We start from the raw sequence: 20,940 nt of genomic DNA on the forward strand, positions 1-20,940 counted from the left end.
CCGCTGATCCGGCAGTTAGTGAAGACATACCATGAGTGCAGGTAGGGCACTCAAGTAGTATTCTCTAGATTTTCATGTCTAAACCAGTGATGCAGCATTCTCGGTAGGGCCCTTGGCCCTGGAACTTGTTCTCTCCACTGTTCTACCAGATCCTGAGTCTGTTTGTGGAGTTAAGTTCAACTCAGAGTTCTTGGGCGTCCTCTTCTGAGAGGGGACCATGATGTGTTGTATGGGGGAGGGAATTAATAAACTGAGGGACTTTGGGGTAGAAGGAAATTCTCTAGTTCTCTGAAGAAGCACATTGGATGTGTGTCTGTTCTCTCTGTGTCTTCCATCAATAGGATTGGTCCTCAGGGCATGGTATAAGGACTATCTTGTTTATCTGTTTTTGCCTGTGGGATTGATTGTGGTGGTAGTATAGTTTTAAAACTGGACAAAATCTCTAATATTGACATTGTTCAACAAGCTAGATGGATAAATAATATTTTGCTAAATTTATCTCTAAGATGTAGAGATGGAAGAATTTTTGAATAATATAAAAACTAGGGCTGTCGATTAATCACAGTTAACTCATGCGATTAACTCAAAAAATTAATTGTGATTAAAAACATTTATCGCAATTAATCGCAGTTTTAATTGCATGGTTAAACAATAGAATACCAATTGAAATTTATTAAATATTTTGGATGTTTTTCTACATTTTCAAATATATCGATTTCAGTTACAACACAGAATACAAAATGTACAGTGCTCACTTTATATTATTTTTATTACAAATATTTGCACTGTAAAAATGATAATAAAAAGAAACAGTATTTTTCAGTTCACCTCATACAAGTACCATAGTGCAAGCTCTTTGTTGTGAAAGCGCAACTTTCAAATGTAGATTTTTTTTATTACATAACTGCACTCAAAACCAAAACAATGTAAAACTTTAGAGCCTACAAGTCCACTCAGTCCTACTTCTTGTTCAGCTAATCGCTCAGACAAACAACTTTGTTTATATTTGCAGGAGATAATGCTGCCCGCTTCTTATTTACAATGTCACCTGAAAGTGAGAACAGACATTCGCATGGCACTTTTGTAGCCGGTATTTACATGCCAGATCTGCTAAACATTCGTATGCTCCTTCACGCTTTGGCCACCATTCCAGAGGACATGCTTCCATGCCGATGATGCTCATTTTAAAAATAATGTGTTAATTAAATTTGTGACTGAACTCCTTGCGGGAGAATTGTATGTCTCCTTCTCTGTTTTATACCTGCATTCTGCCATATATTTCATATTGTAGCAGTCTCGGATGATGACCCAGCATGTTGTTATTTTAAGAACACTTTCACTGCAGATTTGACAAAATGCAAAGAAGGTACCAGTGCGCGATTTCTAAAGATAACTACAGCACTCGACCCAAGGTTTAAGAATTTGAATTGATCGCTTCCAAAATCTGAGAGGGACAAGGTGTGAAGCAGGCTTTCAGAAATCTTAAAAGAACAACACTCTGATGTGGAAACTACAGAACCCGAACCACCAAAAAAGAAAATCAACCTTCTGCTGGTGGCATTTGACTCAGATAATGAAAATGAACTTGTGTTGGTCCGCACTGCTTTGTATTGTTATCGAGCAGAACCCGTCATCAGCATGGATGCATGTCCCCTGGAATGGTGCTTGAAGCATGAAGGGACATATGAATGGTGCATCTGGCACATAAATATCTTGCGATGCTGGCTACAACAGTGCCATGCAAACGCATGTTCTCACTTTCAGGTGACATTATAAACAAGAAGTGGGCAGCATTATCTCCCAAATATAAGCAAATTTGTTTAACTGAGCGATTGCCTGAACAAGAAGTAGGACTGAGTGGACTTGTAGGCTTTAAAGCTTTACATTGTTTTAATTTTGAATGCAGTTATTTTTTGTACATAATTCTACATTTGTAAGTTCAACTTTCATGATAAAGAGATTATACTACAGTACTTGTTTTAATTAATTGAAAAATACTATTTCTTTTATTTTTACGGTGCAAATATTTATAATAAAAAATAAATATAAAGTGAGCACTGTGCACTTTGTATTCTGTGTTGTACTTGAAACCAATATATTTGAAAACATGGAAAACATCCAAAATATTTTATATAAATAGTATTCTATTATTGTTTAATCACGATTAATTTTTTGAATGGCTTGACAGCCCTAATAAAACCTACACACATTTTGGTCAAGATTTTTTTTAATGGTTTGCAAAGATTAAAGTTGGGGGGGCACTTAGTGGGGAGGGAGGGATACCTTGAAAAAATGTGCCTTTCTATATCTTTATTTTGGAATTGTAAATCCTGAAATATGTACTGATAGGAATTCTTATCGTGCTCATTACTGAGTAAAATTATATGGCCTGTGTTATGCAGCAGATCAGACTAGATGATCATAATGATCCTTTCTAGTCTTAGAATCTGTGAATCAACGTAGTATCTGAGGAATAATACCATAATCAGAGCTGGTCTTGTGAGACTATCAGCTCAGACAAAGTCAGGCAGCACGGGAAATCTTCCAAAAAAACTTGAGCTCATGAGACTTCCAGCATAAAGAATTTCAAACAAACATCCCAACAAAACCTTATGAAATTTATCCATCACTACTTAGGAATATTTTAACTGGAATCAGTTTAGCAGCGGTACTAATTTGATTACAGTAATTTAGCTCACTTTATTTTAAACTGAATTTCTCATTCTATTTGAAAAGAAAACAAAATCATACTGAATTAAAGTTCTTTGAACTTGATATTGGAATCAACTGTTTTTCCATAGAAAGAGTAGAATCCTTATGGTTGAGTACTACAGAGAGGTCCATTAATCCTAAACATACATAATGCACCAGATCCAAAACCCATGGAAGTAGGTGGAAAGACTTCTGTTGACTTCAATAAGTCCTGGATCAGGTCATTAGGTGGCAGTGTGGAAAATATTAGCGGAATAAGGGTTAAAATTTGTTATTTCTTCTTTTTTGCTAGTCTTGGAATCTCATGCATTTCTCAAATATTTCTAGCAGCTCAGATGGTGAAAACTTTTTGCACTACTTCCCAATACATCCTAGTGACACCTGCTCTTTATGGACCTGATCAAAAACCCATTGAAGTTGAGGGAAGGCTTCCGTTGATTTTGGTGGTCATCAGATCAGACTCTGAGCAACCATCCGAGAAACAACATATGTTGATCAACTTTAAAGTGGCCACAAGGACAGGGGTTTGGTTACTGGAGGTAGCTACTAGAATAGATTTAACTATAATAAAAGTGAATATCAGATTATGTAGTAATTCCTCTGGAATTTCCGACAATCTGCTTGCTCTGATCAGCAACATTTTAAAGTGCCAATGCTTCATAGCACTGTAAGCACATAGCATAAAATCTACCTAAGTGGAGGACCCATCCAAAGCTCTCTGGCTCGCCCAAGTACAGTAGAACCCTACAAGGAATTTTTTTTTAATTCTACTCTTGCCCCGCAATTTCCACTCCCATCTGCTCCTGCATTGTTTCTTGAATTTTTATCTCATTCCTGCTGTTATGGCAGTTGGTCCTATGGGAACCCAGTCCCACTGCAGGACTCTAAAATTGTCCCAGTAATGGCTGGATGAGCTGCTCTCAGCAGATGTCTCCCCATTCCCTGCACCCCTGTGCAATAGGATGGGAACTCCCTGACCCTGCCAACTCACCCATGCAGAAGGATCCGAATTCTTATACACCTCTATTAGGGGATGAGCAGCCCCGGTGTCTTCCCCTTCCCCATGCAAAGGAATTAGAAACTTCCAACTCTCCCTGCAAATAGCTGGAGAAACCCTGCATCATCATGCACAGGGTATGGGAAGCCTCCATGCCTTGCCATCCCCAGGCACGGGCAGGGAGACCCCCGCATTGCCATCCTTACTTCTGCACTGTTGCTGATGGTGCTGCTGCCTTCAGAGTTGGGTGGCTGGAGAGCGTTGGCTGCTGAATGGGACGTTCATGTTGTTTTCAGTGCAGGAGGACTGGTTTTTAAATCCTGCTTCTGCCACAATACCCATTCCCACTCTTGAATTTTTAATCCTGTTCCCGCTATTTTGGCAGCAGGTCCTGTGGGACTTACAGGATCCCAGTCCCACTGCAGGGTTCTACTCCCAAGGCTCATGGTGAGTCTATGCAGCAGGTTGGTTGGTGGATGTAGATGCAGTGGCCATGCAGGGGTTGTAGAAGGAGATTCTACCCTGGCCCTTATCAGTGCACTTGGAGAAGAGACCACATGATCTAGGAAACCAAGTCTACTCCAGAGGTATGTGTAGTGATTGAGTTGCAGTCCTATAGCCTGCATCCATCCTGGGGAGGATTACATCTTCTCTAACTTAGTTCCATAGTTCCTTCCGAAGGGCTTGATTCTGTAAGGGCTGGGCATTCTGACCTTGATCCAAAAAAGCTCTTTAAGCATATGAATAGTCTTATTGACAACAATGGGGCCATGTCTACCCTATGGGCACCACAGTTATGGAACTGTAGTGCTACACTCTAGAAGATTCCTTCAGCAACAGAAGGGGTTTTTTCCAATCACTGTAGAGCTCCATCCGATCGAGCGATGGTAACTAGACTGACAGAAGCATTCTTCCCTTGATCTAGCTGCATCTACACAGGGGGTTAAGCTGACACAGCGACAGTGCTCAGGCTTAGGATGGTTCTTATACTTAAAGTTAAGCATGCATTTAATATACTACATTTTGTGCATTATATGTATGTAATTTTAAAACACTAGTGTAAGGAAAACGAAACAAAATGCAGCTGTTCTTTTTTTATTTTACCACTTACCTAAAGAAATTTTTTTATCAAGGCAAAAATCTTACATTGTAACATCACAGGAAAAAAACAAAACAAAAAGGGCAGAAAGTAGTTTACCATGTGTAACTGTGTATAAGAGTAATGTAAACAATAATCACCATCTTCTGTTCATTTAAAGCTCTGTTTAGAGTTCAGTCTTAAATTTACAATACAACAAAGTATAAATACATTATTTTTCAGGACAGATTTGTTTCTTCTGATGAAAGTAGATTATCTAGTGCCCCAGCCTCTGCAAAGGGGAAAAAGAAAAAACACAGTCATTATTTTCAGCAACAAATAGTTAAGTGCAAAGTTTAGTATTAACAATTGATTCCTAAAAATCAGCCTTAGGATTGCTAAACTTTCTTACTTTGCTTCCCTTCAACCACAGATGAGGCAACAGGCTCATGCTTTTCATGGCTCATTTCTAGGCTATTAATAAGTAATAACTTCCTGTTATAATTTACACTATTTTTAAAAACCTTCCACATCAACCTTGATGTTTTGATTCGTATCATAAGATTTATTATTGTTTGATCCTGCAACTGGCTCAGGCTGGGCAGACCCCTGCACCGAGCCAGTTTCAGAATTGGGGCCTAAAAGGCCAACTGTGATAGTGACCTCCAAGAAATCACTTGTGAGGGTGTTGTTATAAATATGCCCCTTCTCTTTAAGATGGAAGTATATGAATTATCTGAATCATTATTGTTTAAAACATTTCTCTAAAATGGATTATTTTGAGAAAGAAAATGCATAAATCAATATATTTATTGTAATAAACTGACATTTGAGTAGATGTGTAAAAAGCATTACATTATTATTGGCCTGAAAATATATCTATATATTTTTAAATCAAATAATGATTGGCCTACATATTCATGTCAAGATTTCGCTGGTAGCCATTGTTAGCTAAAAACGTAGCATCACTTGCTAATATTCTGTGTTTTGTAGCTTTGAGTACCAGTTCTGCATCACAGAAAAGCCGTTGTGCACGATCTAGGGAATTTGGTTTTTGTGTAGTCTCAAGGTTGATTGTAACAGTAAGGAGGAGTATGTAACTGTGCAATCCAAAGAGCAGACTGGTTAATTTTTACTCAGAAAGTCACAGTTCAGCCCCTGGTTGACGCTTGACCCCTGGGGCAAGTAATTGGTGTCATCTCTTTACTAGGTGCATTTTACTTATCCCTCCATGCTGGCTCAGTTTGCAGAGGTCAGGGCTCAGCCTATTCCCCAGCCATTCCTGTTCACCTGCCCAGGAGGGTGCTCCAACCCCCACACTGGGACATAGCTTACACATGTGAGTACAGAAATGTCTATATTGCACTGGTATATAAACACCAGCTGGCCAATATTAAAATCAGGATCTCGTTGAGCTTCTATTTAGCACTTAGACACTGAGGCCCAAATAATCCTCCGGATGGGAACCCTAACTCATTTGCAATAAGCTTGCATTTTCCTTCACATGATTTGTTGGGAGAAGAGGATCAATACCACTGATCATGGATGTCTCAAGAGCTACCCTCCCTGAGCCATTTATGCTCTCAAGCTGTTCATGCAGTGACTACTGTTCCCAAGTTTTGGGTGGATTCACCGATACCGACTTTCCACTCACCCATACATAGGCTATTCAAGTGAGGAAGTAGGGTCCTCAAAAAGTTATTTCAAGTGTCTACCCTGTAAATATGGGTTTGGACAGATGCTCAACGTTCAGTTAACAGAGAGGAACAGCACTGAAAGATTGGAAGAATGGAGATTTTCAGAGCATTGTATGAATGTTTGGAAATGTTATTTTAGATCCATGTAATCTATCAGATGAGTAAAAATGTTGAATGGAAAAATACTTGTACTCCACCCAGTGACTAAGTAAACATGCTCTGCAGGAAGTGGGAAGAGAAATGGAGCCACCCTCTCCCAGCTGCATAATAAGCCTCCAGAGACCAGTAACTCACCTTGCAAGCAGATCCATTGATTTTAATAGGTTACCCTCTGAAAGCTACTTCTCAAAATTAGGATACAAGATTTGGGCCCCAGTTTTGCCTATTTGACATTTCTGTAAAAATGTCGATTGTTTTTACGAAAAAAGGAGGGGTTTTTGTGCAGTTAATCCACATTAATGTTATTATACAGCAAAACCAGGGTTATCTGGAAAACTCTTATCCCAAACATGGTCATGTCCTACTGTGACCTCTCAGATCTTGAAAATCCCTTCAGTTTTCCCAAAGTTTGATTGAGTTAACTTATTCAAACATGCTCCATGAGATTCAGGTAAATTGGGATGTGCTGTGTTTGAAAAACGTTCGAGAAAGTCCAAAAGCAAACCTAAGATTTTGTGCCAGAGGCACGACAGTTGAATTATTCTCAATCCCTGGAAAGGACAGTTCTGCTCAAAGATCCTTAACTATACCATTCAGACACACACAGTCTCTGTAGACTGTGCAATGTAATTTAGTCAACATTGTGGTTGTATTTTAGTATTTACAGTATTCTCAGGAGTGAATATTTTTCTCTGAACCAACATAGGTCATTTTAGAAAAGGATGCCAAAACTGTCCAGAGTTTAATTTATGAAATTCATATAATCTTGAAGTTAGACTGTGAATCTCTTTTCACAAGTGAAAATAAATGACAAATGTATCATTCCAGTGCATTAATTAACACAGCATCTGTAATTTTATCTAACAGTAAATTCATTGTTATGAAAGTGTCTATAATTCATTATAGTCAAAGGTAGGGATTTATAGAGAAGGTATGTGACAGAATTGGTGACTTTTGAATGAAAGATCCATAATGCTTGCAATTACAATACATGCCTTTAATGTTCCTGTTATTTTTTCCTCCTAATGCAAATCACTTTCTAAATATTTTGAATGTAGCAGAGTTCAAAGGAGCAATTCTATATTGGCTGAAAAGTTGAAAAAAAGGTATATTTACGTAAATCAATTTACTTTGCCTGAAATTTTCTGAAAAATGCACGAAGACCTTCAAAGTTAGAATAGCGGTCTAGTAACCACCCAGGTTTTCCCTTTGCTTGATGCTATAATAAAGGCATAATCCTTAGTTAGGCATCCTTAGAGTTCTCAGTCTTGCAGGTCCTATAGATAGTTCTCCAGTATTTCACAGGGAGTTTCGCCTCTGTTTGAACACACAGGTGAGTGATGTCACAATTTCAGGGAATATGACTTCACCACTGTGTCCAATGGAGGGAAAATTTGTTTTCTTTGTCACTGTCTTACACAAATGTAAAAACAACTTGATGATAAACTTTGAAACATCTCCTTTTATTCAGTCTTTTGAGTAAAAACATTGACCCTATTGAAAGATAGTTCAAACAGTTTTAGCACTTGTCATCATTTTGATGGTACCTACAGGTTCCAAGCAGGATCAGGACCCCTCTGTGCTAGGCACTGTACACATGCATAATGAAAAGATGGTTCCTGCACCAAGGAGCTTATAGTCAACATCTCAATCCTGCGGTCACTTAGTCATATACTTAATGTCTTGCACTTCTGTGACGCTACTTGTATGCTGAACTTTAAGCATCTCCATAAGTTTTTTGTGGGAGCAGGCTTTAAGTAGTTTCTTCCAGATATCAATTAATATGCATATTCAGTGATATTGTTTCAGCACATTTTGTCCTAGGAGTTATATCAATCATCATCAAGACCATTCTCCAGTGATGCTCAACAAAGTCACACAATTTAAACATGAATCTACAATTATACATTCAATCCCAGTCCTGCAGCTCTTATTCAAGAGTTTTGTCCAAGTAAGGATTACAGAATTAGATCTGCAGTGACTGAAATAAAACTGTACTTTTAAGTGATTGAGAGCTTTACTAACCTTTAAGATGCAAGTAAGTCAAAAATTCAATTACTGTGCGTACAACATTGTCGTCAACCGCTGGTTTCCCAAAATTACCTAGAAAACATTTATGGGATATTATTTAATGTACAGATAATAGTGAATGTATCAGCAAATATTCATACTGTGACTAAAGTTGTAAGAGTTCATAAAAATCTGTGAAACTACATTTCATTTTAAAAGTTCAGTGGAAAAACGGCCAGATTCTCTTCTGCACTGAAATACGTTTGGTGCAAGAATTGGGTGACATCAGGGAGCTTGTTCCAGCTCCCTGATTCTGGAGCTTCTGTACTGATGTAAATTAAAGCAGCCTTCAGGTTATTTGGTTTACAGTGCTTGTAAGGTCCTCCAGGGCTGTCTGTGGAACTTGTAAATTCTGCAACACCAGTCAAGATGTTTATATCTGAAGGGACCTCAGAGGCTCAGATTTCCAGAGAAAATGGGTGAATAAATTTGGACATAATTTTATTAAAAAAGATAGTCCACTGCATTAGTTCCCCTTGAACATGTAAACAATTACCATGTTAAGACAACTTTATAAGAAGCCACTACATTCCACAAGTGAAAGATATGTTTTTCAAAATACCCGATTCAATTCCAGTGAAACTTAAAAACAAAGTCTTCATTGACTAGGGTCTGCATGAGACATTTCAGGTGCAAAGGAGATTTTCAGAGATGATGGAAGGAGTGTGCTTAAATGAAGTTTATAACAAAGATTGTAACTTAGTTTAGGTCCCATTCTGCAAAGTGCTGAGCACTATCAACTTGGGGTAGCTTCACTGGGAATTGAGGGCACGCAGCAGCACCTAAGAAGCAACGTGTGCAGCTCCACGATGTATAGTTTCCAGATCACATATTTACAAAAGAACGGTCTACATGTCCACAGCTGGAAAACACAGTGTGTCAGTCAGAAGTATTACTAGATCAGAGTGCATTAACTGTCCCTTTCATCAATATTTCAGAGTAGCAAAATATTATACCTGCTTTGCTAGGCACCAACATTTCAGGAAACAATTCGAATTTTTTTTTCTGTACAACCATAACCATAAATGAACTAATAGTCTTCAACAGAATTTTACAACTTATGGGAGGCCTATCAATGTTCTCCTATTAATAAGTAATAAGCAAAGAACCTTATTTGAATTTTGGACCTTTGTTGACTATCAGATGTGTCTCTATTGTACTGTCAGGGTTTGAGTTAGATTGTAAGTTCCTTGGAGCAGGACTATCTTCCCCTGTTAGTACAATGCTGAGCACAGGAATAACTATCAGCCTTCTCTGGATTGGAGTGAGAAATGGATCTCATTTTGAGATTCCCTAACAGAGGACTAGATCATGTCTTTTGATCCATGTATAGGGCTCTTTCCATGTGTGGATCACTCCCTCACTATACAGAGGAGAGTCACAACAGCTCCCAAGGCTTCTTCTGGACCTCATAAATAGCTATCTGTGTGTTTGGAGATCTGTTTAGATTAGAAGGAAGCAAGTAGTGGGTGGAACAGGAAAAAAAAAATGGCTAGATCAAGAGAAGGTCCTGAGGAGACCTGTAGGTTATACTTAAAAATTCACACATCCCCACCCACCTACCCCTAACTCAGTCATGGGGAACCCCCTCCTTTAAGGGACGCCTCAGCTGTGCTACCAAGTAGCAAGGCTAGAGATTCTGTAGTAGCACAGAGCCTCCATATGTATGGCCAGGGAGGAGAGGCTGGTATATCCTGCTCTCCCAATGGAAGATGTCAGAGGAAATGCTGATGGAAATTTTACAACATTTGCTGCCTTAACATGGTGTTACCATGTAGGTGTGATCTAGATATGAAACTGCAATTCTATAAAGCAAAAGCTACCTGCTGCTAAGCTGTAATTCTGTTTAATGATGAATCAAGAGAGAAAGCTGGTTGTTATATCAATGTTTAGAAGTGGTGTGTTCCTGTTAATAATATCCAGCTGAGTACCTGCTTTAACTCATTGACTGTCACATCACTTTTTATATGTATTTTTTATGATTACAAATTGATATTCAAAATTCTATACAAAGTATTTAAAATAAAACCTCAATAAATGGCAACTAAAAAACAAAGGTTGCCTCTGTAGAAGCTCCTCAGCTGCCTCTAGCATCATTCATCCTTTGTCTAGGAATGCAAGCTGAGTATTTGTTAGTTCAATAAAAAAAAAGTTTCAGATATACCAAGAAAAGGAAATGGCTTTTGTATTGGTCTAAATATTTGCTTAAAGAAAAATAAGGTGTTTTGAACAAAGTAACATTTTTGCATACCAATACATAGGAATTAGAGGAATAAAATTAAATGATTTAGGATGTACAGTTTGAATTTTGAACCATTACCCTCAGCATAAAGTAGAAAAAAAAATGTACAATACAAACAAGGGTTATAAAAACAGGAAGGTTTCAGAGTAACAGCCGTGTTAGTCTGTATTCACAAAAAGAAAAGGAGTACTTGAGTATTTGAGCTTATGCTCAAGTAAATTGGTTAGTCTCTAAGGTGCCACAAGTACTCCTTTTCTTTTTGCGAAAAACAGGAAGATATACCATAGGGATCTGATCCTGAGAAGTACAGAGCACTTAACTCCCATTGAGCTCAGAGATGTGAATGTTCAGCACCTCTCAGGATTAAGGGCCTGTTCTAAAACCCATTGCATTAAATGGAAAGACTCCTACGGACTTCATTAAGCTTTGGATCAGAACCTACGTCTTCTAATTGAAAGAATCTGTATAATTTTTCCATAATTAAACAATTATACTTGAGATGGGGTTATGAAAAAATCCATTTCTCAAATCCAGCTCTATACAGCTTTCAGCTCTATGTTGGTATGATAAAAGGGGTCTCCTGTTTCTATACCTTTCCCTAATCTATGATCTCCCTAATATTGTCTTTACTGATCACACTCCTGGGCTAATCAGTTAGGACTAAGTGTCCAAAAGGACTTGAAAGCTTTGTTTTGAACATAAAGAAAAAAAAAGGTAGGTTTTAATAGTAAAACGTGTTAAATTTAGATAAAATTAAGGAAACTCAAAAGCTTTTGTCCTGCCAGTCAAATGTATGACTCTGCATTTTGAACTATTGGAGGCAGAATACACATAATTCAGGTCATGATCTCCAAACTCTGGAGACAAATTTTGCGTTCCTTTCTCATATGAATAGTCTCATTGACTTCAATGGGACTACTCATGTATGTTAAGTACATTGTCCCCTTAAATGGAAGCTTAAGCTTGCTTGCAGGCAGTACAAATAACTCAAACGTAGTAAATAAAATGCTGTATACAGAAGCACAAACTCTTGGGTTTCATAATTTCATTACCTATTTTTATGTCCTCTTCAGGCTGTATCTCACGTTTACCAGCTAGGCCATGTTTGTCATTAAAAGATCTGTGATTATCTACTGCATCTGTTAAATAAATTAGAGATGAAGAGTTAATTTCATTTACAGTCTCCAGCCTGGTTTTCATGGATTTTATTGAGATGGCTATAAAAAAAAGTCTCTTCTTGAGCTTTCTTTTCATTTGTGCACGAGAACATGATGGGATTGTTAATGGAATGATGTACAATTAGTGAATCAAAAGAATAATTCCTTAATAAGCTTTTTTTTAAAATTGTGCGTATGTAGTTTATATCCATTAAGGGCCCATTCCTATATTGCTTGCGCTCCCAAACTCTTCCTGAATTGAGTGGGAGTTTTGGGTGTACAAGGAATGCAGAGTTGGACCATTCATGGGTAATTTAGGAATGTAGTTTTGCTATTCTTGCCTCTTTAAAACAAGAAAAAGGCGCTAAGTAATTTGTTTAAAAGTAAACTGCTATTAGTTTACATGAATAACCTCCAAAAGCTCTCTTCTCTCCCCCTTGCAGTGGGCATTTCCTTTATCAGTAAAAGCTGATCAACACAACCTGCAACAGAGGATGATGCCTATTATCCAGTCTTAGAGAAATGGCACTCGGCAAATATATGCCCTCATTACAGAATGTCATGTATGTCTTTCAACACAGTCTATTCTGGCATTGCTGCTTTAACACAAATATACTTACAAAACATTTACAGAATCAATAAATACATCAAAGATGCATACATTTGTATCCCAAGGTCAGTTACAAAAGGTGAATAAAGGAAAAAAAAAATATATGATCCTTATATGGACAGCAGTATTAATTATCTGTAATGTTTATCATAGACTATAGAGGGTGAAACTAGGCAACCCCCAGTAATATTTAACATAAAAAGTAGTAAAGGTAGGTATAGATGTCTGTATGTTTTATGCCTCTCAGCATCTTGAAAACCTTGGGTAAAAATAAATGACATTTATTAAATCAGTTACAAATAGTTTTAAAGGAAGGCTTTTTAGCCTATTTGGGACACCTTCACTTTTCATCTCCATATTTTTTTGGAAACCTGAACTTTACATTTTCAGCCTCTCAGACATTGGTGTTTGTTTTTATTTACAAAGCGGAATTAATTATTTTCCTCTTGTAAGTTACTGATATTTACAATCTCAGAGAAAGAAAAGGAGTACTTGTGGCACCTTAGAGACTAACAAATTTATGTGAGCATAAGTTTTAGGAGAGTTTGTTTTGTCCAAGAATAGTATCAGAAGGCTATGCATCTGGGCATTTTTATGTAGATGTAGGGTGAAATCTTGGCCCCACTGAGTTCAGTGGCAAAGCTGCCACTGATTTCAATGGGGCCCAATTTCACCCATAGTATTTCCCCCTTGATTGACCTCCAAAATTCCATAAAATGTTATACTACTTAGCAAGGCAAATGCTCTTAGATTCTATACAGTTAGTGATCATTATTGTATAATTGGAGGTAAAGCTACTATTTTAGAGTAATAAGATGTTTGCCATCTAAGAATTACAACTCTCTATCACTAAGGAACTCCAAGAGTACCCAAACGTGTAATTCCATATAATTTAGTGCTTTTACATGGCATTGCTTTTAAAGAGGAAGCTTAAATTCTATTTGTTTCTATCCCAGGCTTCAGATGTGTAACTAATTGAAGGTTCTCTGAAATAACACTCTTTAGTTTTATGTAATAGCCAGATTAGTGGGTAGCACACTCTTAGCAGATAATAGGGTCAAGTGACCATTTTTAATAGAATTTTAAAAATATAGAAAAATTAAATATTTGACTTACGTGGCCCAAGCAGGTAACCAGCACTATTCAAAGTCCAGCCCCGTTTTTCTTTTGCCTTACAGAGGGAAAAGTGCAGGTAGGTTATTTATTGCATGATTTACATAATACTTTCTGAAAAAAAAAAAACCAAACAAACACAAACATGAATCTGGGAGGTTGGTTTGTGCAAACAGATTCATTAGGGTTTCTAATGAGCTGATATGTTTTATTCATCAAAAAAAGTGTTATTTCAGTTTGGGTGAAACCCTGGCCTCACTGGAGTCAATGGGAGTTTTGCCATTGACTTCAGCATGATCGGGATTTTGACCCTATATAGACGAAAGTGCAAATCACACATGTAAAGTTTGCATTAGAAATTTTAAAGTTAAAATAAATATGACCTGCTCCCAATCTGCTTTACTGAAAAGTATAACTATTTCCCTCTAGATTCTTGTTTGGATTTACACAATTTGTCATTGTATCTCAGCAGTTTATATTTTGTAAGCTTTATGTAAAAAAAAAAAAAAAAAAAAAAGCATTCCTTGTTTTTTTCTAAGTTAAGATGGCCATTCATTGAACTTTACTGTATAAAACTAATAGCCCTTGTTTTGTTTAACTACTCTGTAGTACATTTGTCATAATTAGATGAGTATTCAAATGTCCAATATTCCTAATTGTTCATCCACCATCCAAAATATTCTCGGGCACTTGCTTTGTTTTGCTCAGCCCTGTGTCTAACCAGAGTGCCCGTCAGCGTAGCGTGCACTGGTACTTGTCAGCGGAGACGCTGAGTGAGCGTGTCTAATGGATAGAGCCCCTGTAAATGAAGTTTATACTTACTGATAAAACGAGTCCAAATGTCTCCGAGAGGGTGGCGCAAAGGATTAAAGAGAGCAACAGGAGACTAGTCCACCTCCTCATCTGAAAGGAGACCACAAACGCTCGGGGTTATTTGCTTTGCCTTCCAGTTTGGGATCCTAGGTGTGGGGGTTAAAATGGACTTAGGTTCCCACAGGGACCTGATGCCTTAAGAAACATCGAGACAGGAGGAACTTATGAGAAGGAAGGGTGAGTCCCGTGCATCTGAAAGTTCAGGAAGGAACGGCAGAGAATGTCAAATCCTAAAAAAGCAGGAACACCCCCGAAGTTGGAGACGGAACCTGACCTCACAGGGGCATGGAGACAGGAGATCAGCCTTTACAATACCTGCCCCTTTCCCCACTTCTACACACAAGTCATTGCAGTCACTAATATGGGGGGGTCAGAAGGGAGGGCGTCCACGGTCTAAGATTTCATGTACCTGAAAGTTAAATACCTTTCAGAAGGCAAAGAGGCTAAAAATAAGGGGAAAGTACCTTGAGTTGGGGTGCGCTGGTCTGTTCTTCACTGCGCGGGTTCAGTCCTGGCTGGCAGTGGGGCAGGGAGCTGTCCGCAGGCTGCTCTGGGGAATGGATGTTCACAGCTGGGACTCCTCACTGCATGGCCCCGGTGCGCTCACGGAGTAGGGGATGCAATGGAGTGGGGGGGCTGCAGTGCCTGTGAGCCCAAGAGCGCTCCCCCTCCGCTATTTATGGGTTGCAGCGCAACTTTGCAGGCGCTGCTCTCTCCCGGGGGAGAATCGAGAGCCGCCCACATCCCCGGGTCATTTCCCCTCGCCAAGTCACTGCATTAGGAAGGGCAAAAATTACAGCAATTCAATTAGAGGCATTTGGAAGCAAGATGTGGGCTGCAGATAGATAACAGCCTGGCCAATTACCTTTCATTACGCTTGGGTTGGACACTGGCTAGCAGTTGAAAAGAGCTCTGTTCTACTAGACAGCCTGGCCTGACTTCTGTCTTTCTCCTGAAACTTCAGAAGTTCTTTGTTGTTGTTTGAGAATAAGGAAAGGTAAATTGAACACAGCTCCCTCTTTGGAGAATCGGGTACAGAAGCAGAGCTAAATGGAAAAGGCTCTGTATTATGCTGGCTAATAACACTCGTATCCTTGTCAATTACAGTATTTGTTATTACATTCAAGAACACAGAATCGTCGTCTGCCCTTCTCTGCGAGCCCCATGAGTCTCTCTTCAGTCCAGCCACTATCGGTTTCTTTTAAAATTCCTTTGAATCAGTCTGTTTACTCTAGCATCAGAGCAAAAGGAACTGGAGGAAAACTGGGTTATTTTACTTACTTACAACTTCAAAGTGTTAAAGGGGGAGCCCTTTTGAAATATATTCTGTTTGTTTCTTGTCTGGACTACAGCTTGGTGACATTTTGCATCTAAAATGTAAGCATTCTTTTTCTCAAGTTTTTGTGAAAAAGTAACACAAACTCACCCCACTATCTATAATACCCCACATGTTCACTTTTGGACATTTTAGTTCGATTGTTTTTTTCTTATCTTAAATACGGTTATAGTCAGTAAAGTGATGATAAAAGTAACACAACAGGGGATTCCAAATTTTGTTTCCCTCAATGATTGACAGATCATTTAATCATCATTGATTAAAAGGCATAAACTGAGTTTTCTAACTAGTGGTCCTGCAAACTCCTTTTGAGAACTGAAAACGACATGGGGAGCTTTCTACTTTACCACAATTTTGCTGGTAATTTAATTGTATTGTACAAGATAGACTAGACACTACCTCACTCTTCTACAGCTCCTTGGATATGCTGTGCCAAAGGAATAAATATGTGGAAGGAAGGGGTTTGAACAGTGTGAGACACAGTACCCCTCATAGGTTTAAAGGCAGGTAGTGTTTTTACTAGAGTGTAGCAAAACTCAGGATAGAGGAAGAGGTCATATCTTGGTCTAGGTCTCCCCCCTACCTGCCATTATGTTCTCCCTGTGGCAGGAAAAGCAGGGCTATATTAGTTTAAACATGTCACTAGAACCCTGATGTAAAAATGCAGCTCTACAGTCTTATGTGGATAATTTGGGTGTAGTTTATTTCTCGCAGTATTTAAATATGAATGCACATCAATGTGAAGAGTAAACTTTGCAAATCTTATTCAACACTTCATGTCATTTACTGGGGATATTCTGTCAGCCAGGACCTGCATGACCCTTAGAATTCAGACTAGATAGATGTGTAAAAGCATCTGGGAAATAGCAAGATAATTTTTGCAAAGTGCCTTTTATTTTAACTTCTCCAGTGAAGCATTTTTTACGAAATTGTCTAGCCTTCATCAGTTACTTTCATTTCTAACTTTGAGGCTATTGTATTACACGAAATGTTTTCTTTGTGTATTAAAATAAAAGGACAAAGGTGTGAAAAATTAGATTTAAGCAGCATTATAATAAAAATGCATTAATTTTGCTATCTTTGGCTGCATTTGTTCTACATGTCCCTCTCAAATGTATTTGGAACAATATATTTTTAACTTGTGACTCTTATTCTCTTTTATCAGCATAATTCTTGCATCAATTTGTCAAATCATGTCATAAAGTAATCTCATCTTTGTTGGAATCAGAAGTAGATGAAAGCCTCTTTATACTCTCAAAGGTTTAATCCATCATTTCGCCATTATACATTTTGTCTAAACCTATATCTTCAGGTTAGTGTCAATTACATAATTTTACCAGTCATTCCTGCAACTGCTGTTCTTATTTTCTCAATTTTCCCTGTCAAGAATGTTATTAGTCTTTATTATTATTTATTATTATTCTGTAGGAATTATAAACCTTACTCCTCTGGCAGAAGAACTGGAAATTAGACTTAAACCTGCTTTTCTATATAAGCTTAAAAAACAGCCATTTGTCTGGGTAAATGATCACTTTTATCACTGGGGTGATCTTCTTACATGTCCATTTATTTATTTACTTACTTAATTATTGGGTGGAAAGGGCTTCATGTAGTTTGCAGTGACTGTCAAAATTATGTCTGGTACTGAGCAGAATTTTGCCATCAGACAACACTCTAATGGGCCTGATCCAAATCCCACTTAAGTCAATGGGAGTCTCTCCATTGAGTTCTGTGGGTTTTGGATTAGGTCCAACAGCACAAATTTGGAAATAAAACTGCATCTAAAAATCTGTAATTCTATACATGAGGGATAATTTATTGTACAACTGTCTCTCACAAAAAAATACATAGCTACAGTATTCTATAATATATTGCATCTTAAGATATTACTTTTTAAATAAGTGGTATTTCATATGTCAGAAGAAAAATGAGCTGATATTTTTGGAACAGTGAAAAAAATTCAACCATTTTTCCTCAGCAAGTCTTAGAATTGTGAAACAAAAACATGACTTGGTCTAGTGAATTGTAGTGGCTGCACTTTGTACTGGAAGCAAGGGAGGTGCGTTCAGGCTTCTTGTTTCTCAAATTAGCAGGTTACCGGGCTTGTAGCAGAAAAACAGAATGCTCTGTCCCTAGGAAAAGTCAGCTCCTTGTATTGCTTGAGTCACCTGTTTTTCGCTAGCACTCTGTAATACTAACCTTGAGATATTCCACTCTTTATTTTTCACCAATCCGAGGAATAGCCATTTATTGTTACTCCATTTCCTATAACTAGTTTTCAATATATTGTAATGGTGGGAATCACCAGATGGCACTGTTACACATAATTTTATACATTCTTTTATCATGTTAGCAGTTTTTGAATACCAGCTGTGCAGTTGTTAGTTTTGTGATGTAATTTCTTGTGTGGGGAGCTGTTGCACACAGCAAGAGAGTCTGCTTTCTGCTTTAATGTAACTAGAATCAGTTCTTTGTACAAAGTTGGCTCTGGTGTTTGGGCTGAGATTTCTGAAAGGGAGGTTTACCAGCATGCTCTTTATGACCACCTGTATTCAAGGACTGCTGTACATAATGTAAAATAAACAACATGTACTAAGGAAACACCCAAACTCTGCATAACTGATTTGTCCTCCAACCAGAAACCAATTTGCTAGGCCCCAAAATCTATTACCATTAAGGAGAGGGGCTGCAATATGATACGACTTTGCCCCTTATCCTGCGGTGATGTGTTTCTCTTAATAGAGTCTTGTGCAGGTTAGGAGTTTTACAAAGCCATTAAAGGGAAAATTTGTAGGCCTAGTTCCTGTTTCACCACCGGTATTCCAGTTTTTGTCAGTATATTGCCTTTGATTTCAAGAGAGTTACACCATCAGAAAACTAGAATAACAGTGTTGAATCAAGCCCTTGATGTGAAAAGTTCTGGCAAGTTTAATGATAAAGTCACAGGGATGGCAGGAGGAGGCAAACTAGTCAGGGATAAAACAGAAGAGGGGCCCAGAAGTTGGGAAGAAGTAATAGAAGTGAACCTTGCAAATGTGATTGGGGCCCAGGAGCTGGGATGGCATGGCAAAAGGGAGTTAGGTCAGCAGGAAAGGTGAAGGGAAGGAGTTGGGCCAATGGGAGGTGGCATTTATACCTTTTGGGAACATTTTGTAGACATGGATGAAATGGAGCCAAATTCAGGACCAGATGCTGGCTCGATTATTCCAAAAGTAGTCCCATGAAAATCAGTGGGACTACTTGGGGAGTAAGATACTAGTTAATGTGAATAAGGGTATCAGAATGTGATTCTTAGACGTTATACCTGCAAGACAGCTGTGTAAAATATCCAGCCCTATAAGGGACACTTTTAACATCTTTATGAAACTCCAAGTTCATTACACCCAGTGAATCCTCTTTTATTCAGTATTTTACTAAGTTGTTCAAAGAATCCCTGCAAGTGAAAGAAACACAATTTAATCTTGGAGGAGATGGGCTGATTTGATTGCAGCAAAATATACTTATCTAAACGTTGAAAGAGTAATTAATTACATTGAATTTTATTTCTGGAACAAAGGGGAGGGTCAACCATTTAATTCACATGATCAGGCCTAGGTCCTGTGTTGAAGGTAGGTCAAATCTTCTTCCAAGCATCCAGTACAAGTAACTGAAATAGGTACTGAGGAACTCTGCAAGGAGAAATTTTCTTCCCCCAGGCTGCAGAGCTGCTCTGTAGCGGTTATTTGAACCTGAAGGATAACTGGGTGACTGGCAACTTGATAATACATGAAAGTCATGTCGAACAAGTGCAAGGCAGGGCACATTGAAAGGAGCCATTTGAACTACTCATAGATATTGCTGGGTTGTAAATTAACTGCAACCACTCAGGGAAAAAAGTTGCAGATGGGAGGGGCAGTCATTGTGTACAGCTCAATGAATGTATCTGCACAGTAGTAGTCAAAAAAGGACTCAAAATGTTAGAATGATTTAAGAATCTGTTTGAGGGTGCCTGAATTACTGAGTTTGATGTACATGATGATGCATTTCCTAGAAGGGATGTGAAGTATAAGGTAATTTGTGGGTTGAAAACAGGGATAAAGTTGTGGCGAAGGGGAGGGGGTAAAAGTTGTGATTATGAATGGAGTGGCTTGTTGAGGTGGGATGGCTGGGATGAGGATGGTTTATTGGGTATTATCAGTTGGATCCGGTTTGGTTGTGTGTATCTGATCTCCATTATAAGTACAATGGTGTTTGTTGTTTGTCCTTATTTTAAGGGTATTTGTATGTGGCAGAGGATTTTCTGGATTTTAAAGTTAATCTGCACTGAGTGGCAGGAGAACCAAAGGGGTTGAGCACTATCCCTGAGGCAGACCTTTCCACTTGCCTAGTCTTGGCAGCTGGATCACTTACATAAGGGGGTATAGTTCCTATGTATGTGGAAGTGGGATTGAAGTTTTTCTCTCATCTGATTGGGGGCCTTTTGATGTGGAGTGTTTACATGTTCTGTAAAGCCTTCTGGATCTTGTGCCTTGTCCTGGAGGTGCTTCCTTGAGAACCCAGCTGTGATATCTCTATCTTTTCAATTGTTGAGAAGACTAAGCAATGCAGTGGTGAGTTGGGGATGTGAAGGGAGGATGAGATAATTGTTTCTGGGCCTTTGGCTGTCTGATTCCTGTGATGTCTACTGAAATTTCACCAGCCAATCACTCTTCTTTTGTCAACTCCTGTTCTCTCCTCCTGGGTCTGTATGTTGTCAGTATGGATCATAAACTTTTTGGGGCAGGAAACTTACCTTTGTACATGCTTATAAACCTCCAGACACCTTGCTGGCATCATACAAATAATAAATAAGATAAAAATAATGATAATATGGAATAGACAAGGGGAAAGTCTTCAGACATAGGGCTTTAGTAAAAC

The 20,940-nt window shown here is 38.3% G+C and overlaps 1 protein-coding gene across 1 annotated transcript; it reads right to left on the bottom strand.

The window, feature by feature from the left end:
* Nucleotides 1–5,026: 5,026 nt before the first annotated feature.
* GAL (galanin and GMAP prepropeptide) lies at nt 5,027–14,738 on the bottom strand. Its single transcript, XM_077820243.1, has 5 exons — nt 14,658–14,738; nt 13,839–13,893; nt 12,008–12,094; nt 8,669–8,746; nt 5,027–5,079 (listed from the first exon to the last, which is right to left on the bottom strand). Exons 1-5 carry the CDS (start codon nt 14,736–14,738, stop codon nt 5,027–5,029), a joined length of 354 nt encoding a protein of 117 aa, XP_077676369.1.
* Between the last annotated feature and the right edge of the window lie 6,202 nt (nt 14,739–20,940).

The sequence above is a fragment of the Eretmochelys imbricata genome, chromosome 6, assembly GCF_965152235.1.
Source record: "Eretmochelys imbricata isolate rEreImb1 chromosome 6, rEreImb1.hap1, whole genome shotgun sequence".
NCBI classification, from domain to species: Eukaryota; Metazoa; Chordata; order Testudines; family Cheloniidae; genus Eretmochelys; species Eretmochelys imbricata.